The sequence below is a fragment of the Lipotes vexillifer genome, unplaced genomic scaffold (genome assembly GCF_000442215.2).
Source record: "Lipotes vexillifer unplaced genomic scaffold, Lipotes_vexillifer_v1.1 scaffold426, whole genome shotgun sequence".
Lineage (NCBI taxonomy): Eukaryota > Metazoa > Chordata > Mammalia > Artiodactyla > Lipotidae > Lipotes > Lipotes vexillifer.
The window spans coordinates 2,034,688-2,039,141 of record NW_006779491.1 but is presented as its reverse complement, the minus strand read 5'-3'; the positions used below and the strand labels follow the sequence as shown (position 1 = coordinate 2,039,141).

General features: G+C 56.1%; 1 protein-coding gene across 1 annotated transcript; it reads left to right on the top strand.

Annotated features, from left to right (window-relative positions):
• Positions 1-652: 652 nt before the first annotated feature.
• On the top strand, positions 653-1,327 carry CUNH16orf54 (chromosome unknown C16orf54 homolog). Its single transcript, XM_007452833.1, has one exon. The coding sequence runs from the start codon at positions 653-655 to the stop codon at positions 1,325-1,327; it is 675 nt and encodes a 224-aa protein (XP_007452895.1).
• Positions 1,328-4,454: the final 3,127 nt, after the last annotated feature.

Genomic DNA, 4,454 nt, shown 5'->3' with positions numbered 1-4,454 from the left:
CGGCTCTGAGGGCGAGCCAGGAGCCCAGAGACTGACTGAGGTGAGGTGAAGAATGCAGGAGGCCCCTGCAGGTGGGGGACCTGGGGGACAGCCAGAGGCAGACAGAGACTGGGCAAAGCCAGAGAGGCGGGGACAGGAGCAAAGGTGGCACCTGAGACCTGGCACAACAGCAAACTCAGGGGAGCCTGCAGAGAACAAGACCAACTCCAAGGAGAGCTGTGAGGGCAAAGGAGCAGCCAGGGCACCGCCAAGGTGGCCGGGAGTGGGGCCCACACGCAGGGGCAGAGATGGGACGGAGGCTCTCATTTCCTCACCCAGCATGGGCGGGCTGAGACAGGAGGAAAGAAGTCCTTGGGTTCTTTGAGTTTGAGTTCAGTTTTGTCTGAGGCACCCTGGAGTCTGGGAGGAAAATGCAGCTTCCAGAAAGGGCCTGGGGGTTCTGAACAGGAGGGCCTGGCTGCAGACCGAGGTGGGCCCCATCTCTCTGGCCATCTGGCTCCTTCCCGCCGTTTCTGGGTCCTCCGGGCTCCTCTGTCTGCCTGGGTCTGTTTCTCCAGCCAGATGTTGCTGAGCCCTGCTCCCCTGGCCCCTCTCTCTCCTGATCGTGCCAACCCTGTCTCATGTGCTTCCTCTCCTGACCCCGTCTCTCCAGATGCCTCCGACCCCAGAGCAGCCCTCTGGGCACATGGAGGGGCCCCCTGCATCAGAGGCTTCCTCATGGCCCCCACTGCCCTGCGGGCCCTGTGTCCCCATCATGCTGGCCCTGGCCACCCTGGCTGCTGTCTTCCTCCTGACCACAGCCGTGTTGGCTGAACGCCTGTTTCGCCGCTCCCTCCGCCCAGACCCCAGCATCTGCACACCCAGCCTGGTTTGGCGCCCGGGAGGGGAGCTGTGGATTGAGCCCACGGGCACCCCCCGAGAGCGCTCTGAGGATTGGTATGGCTCCGCGGCCCCCCTGCTGAGGGACCGGGCCCCAGACCCGCCCACCCAGGGGGGCGCCTTGGAGGCACGAGTGACAGCCCCACCTGCCCCTTCAGCCCCATACTCCCCTCCCAGCTCCTTGGTCCCCCAGACCCCACCAAACGCCCCAACCCCTAGCACCTTCTGGAGGCCCCAGGTCTGGGAGGAGGGGCCCCACACCCCAGGCCTGGTGAGCTGGGCTGAGCCTGAACAGAGGCCAGAGGCCAGTGCATATCCAGGGAGCCCCCAGGCCCGGAGGCTGCGGCCGGGAAGCCCTGATCCTGAGTGGGGCCTCCAGCCTCGGGTCACCCTGGAGCAGATCTCAGCTTTCTGGAGGCGTGAAGCCCCGACCAGCGTGAGTTTCTGAATCCCCAGGGCCTGGAGGACTGGCCTCCCAGAGACCCGTGGGGGAGGCCCAACCTCAGAGGGATCCTAAGACCCTGAGGCTCCTGAGAACCTGAGCTGACACCTGAGGCCCCGGGAAAGAATGCCCCTCCCAGGCCTTTTACTTCTGGATTTCGGTTCCCCTGGATCTGGGCCTGGGCAACCTGGGTGTGGACAGAGCCTGCGCTGTGTGGCAAGCTCAGAGGTGCCTTTGCTTAGCTGCCCGGGGCGGTGGCTTAGAGAACTGGAGTTGGGGCCAACTCTGGGCCAGAAACTGCCAAGATCACATTCCAGATTAAGAACTCAAGGTACCAGACAGCCAGGAAATAGCATCAACGCCGCGGCTTCCACCCTCCTTCAGTGTGTACCTAAGACGCCGACATTGGAGTGAGGGTCCCAAGGATGCTGAAGAACAGAGTGTGGTGATGACAAGCATCAGCCATGCTAGCAGGTGATGACAGGAATTCAGCTTCCCAGAGCCACATCATCCCTCCAGAAAAACACATACAGAGAGGTCAAGATCAGGCCAAAGAGCATCTTATTACATATAAACTGGCTTTGACGCCCACCTCGCAACAAGAGGCCATCTCTTGCCTGCACCTGGGACCCAGAGTCGCAAAAGGCCGGCGGGCAGCATGTCCTCTTGAGGCCGCCGCATCTCAGCCCTCTAGATCTTACCCTTCCACGGTGAGGGAAGCCCAAGCCAAGGAGATCTGAGTTTGATCCAGTGTGGAAAGGAACATTCTCCCAGAACGTGGCCTCTGGCCATCTTCCCTCCCAGCTTCTTGGAGTGGTCCAGAGAGACAGAGTTGCCCCAAGACAGGCTTACTTATGATGCTCCACCCCACAAAAATGGATCCCCAATATCTGTATCAGCTGACCTCCCCTCTGGGCGCAGAGCCAGGTGTTGGGGGGAGGTGAAGGAGTTTCCATTCGCTGGGCTCTGACTTCTCAAACCTCAGTCCTGAATGTTAGGATTTTGCCATGTCAGTTACCACCTGTACTTTATGTTTTTCTTTAAATTGGTTTACTATTTGCTTAATAAATTCATTTTACAAGGAATCTGTTTTGCATCACTTCTGTAAAGGGAAAACCAAGTATCACTTGTCAGAAATAGAGGATAAAACATGGAAATAAATACAGTGTAAACAAAGGTATATAGTTCTAAGTAGACATTGTTTCCTGCTGGAGGCATTGACCCAGATCTGCTCTTCTTTGTCAAAAGGCTCAGCAAGTATTAGGAAAGTGTTAGACATTCTGGTGCCACCCTGAGACCAGCCTTGAGAAGTGCCGTGATGGATGAGAGCCCTGCATGGGGAGCAGCCATCCTGTGCTACTTAATTCTGACCAGGAACTACCCCCACCACCAAGTTCACCCACACCCCGGAAATGCTGTCAGGCAGAGGCCAACACTCTGCTCTTCCTGTTCAGAGGGCCGGGGAGCACCTGGGCCTGGACCTCCCTTCTCACCCCTTGGACGCCAGGAGTTGGATGAGCAGCCAGGGGTTTAGAAGCCCTCCTGGCTGAGGGACATCCACCCCCCCACCCCTAGCTGCACTCATCCAGCCTGTGTTCCCAGCATCTTCCCTGAGCCAGGCCCTGAGGAGGGAGGAATCAGACCTGGCCCCCACCCTCAGGGAGATCTCAGTCTCTCTAGTGGCAGGGGTGGGGGTGGAGGGAGGTGAGATAAGACAGGAAGACATAACTGATACAAGATCAGGGCTGCTGTCCCACCTCTGTCACTCACAAGCCAGGTAACTATGTCACTTCTCGTTGTCACCATCAGCTGACAGGACTGGGTTGTGGGGACTCTGCCCAGGAAGCATGAACAGTCCCTCAGGGACACAGAACTGAGATACCATGCTCAGAGCTCAGAGGCCTGCATGCCAAGGGCTCAGCGGAGGCAGGATGGTGGGGAAGGGACACCAGGGACATGGCCCCTGTTCTCGATCTGGTTCTATCACTCACTCTTGGAGAAAAGTACTTTTTGTATTACTGGGCCTCACATTCTTTCTCTTTACAACAAGAGAGTTGAAAGTTAAACAGATGCTCTATTGGGACTTTTCTAGCTGTGACACCTACACCCATGCATGGATGAATGTGATCTCCCTGAGGCAAAGTCCAGCTTGCTGTCCCCAAAGTCACCTTTATATCCCCAGACCCAGAACAGGATCTAAAACACAGCAGGAGCCCAAAGAAAGGAGAATGAATGAATAAGTAGACGGATTCATAGATACATTTGTTTTACCCTTTCTCCTCTTTATTTTAAACATCTCCCCTTCATTTTGAACACCATCTTACTGGAACTTCCCTGGTGGTCCAGTGGTTAAGACTCCATGCTTCCACTGCAGCGGGCGTGGGTTCAATCCCTGGCTGGGGAACTAAGATCCCACATGCCTTGGGGTGCGGCCAAAAATTAAAAACAACAACAAAAAAAAACACACCATCTTATCACTTTCTCATGTTGAGTTCTTCCTTTATGCTTTCTGACGTTTAAAATGCACTTCCTGGGGCTTCCCTGGTGGCGCAGTGGTTGAGAGTCTGCCTGCCAATTCAGGGGACATGGGTTCGAGCCCCGGTCTGGGAAGATCCCACATGCCGCGGAGCAACTGGGCCCGTGAGCCACAACTACTGAGTGCTCCGCAACAAGAGAGGCCGCGATAGTGAGGCCCGCACACCGCGATGAAGAGTGGCCCCCGCTCGCCGCAACTAGAGAAAGCCCTTGCGCAGAAGCGAAGACCCAACACAGCAAAAATAAATAAATAAATTTATAAATAAATAAATAAATAAAATGCACTTCCTGGGGCTTCCCTGGTGGTGCAGTTGTTGAGAGTCAGCCTGCTAATGCAGGGGACACAGGTTCGAGCCCTGGTCTGGGAGGATCCCACATGCCGCGGAGCAACTAGGCCCGTGAGCCACAACTACTGATCCTGCGTGTCTGGAGCCTGTGCTCCGCAACAAGAGAGGCCGCGATAGTGAGAGGCCCGCACACCGCAATGAAGAGTGGCCCCCGCTTGCCACAACTAGAGAAAGCCCTCGCACAGAAATGAAGACCCAACACCGCAAAAAAATTAATTAATTAATTAATAAACTCCTACCCCCAACATCTG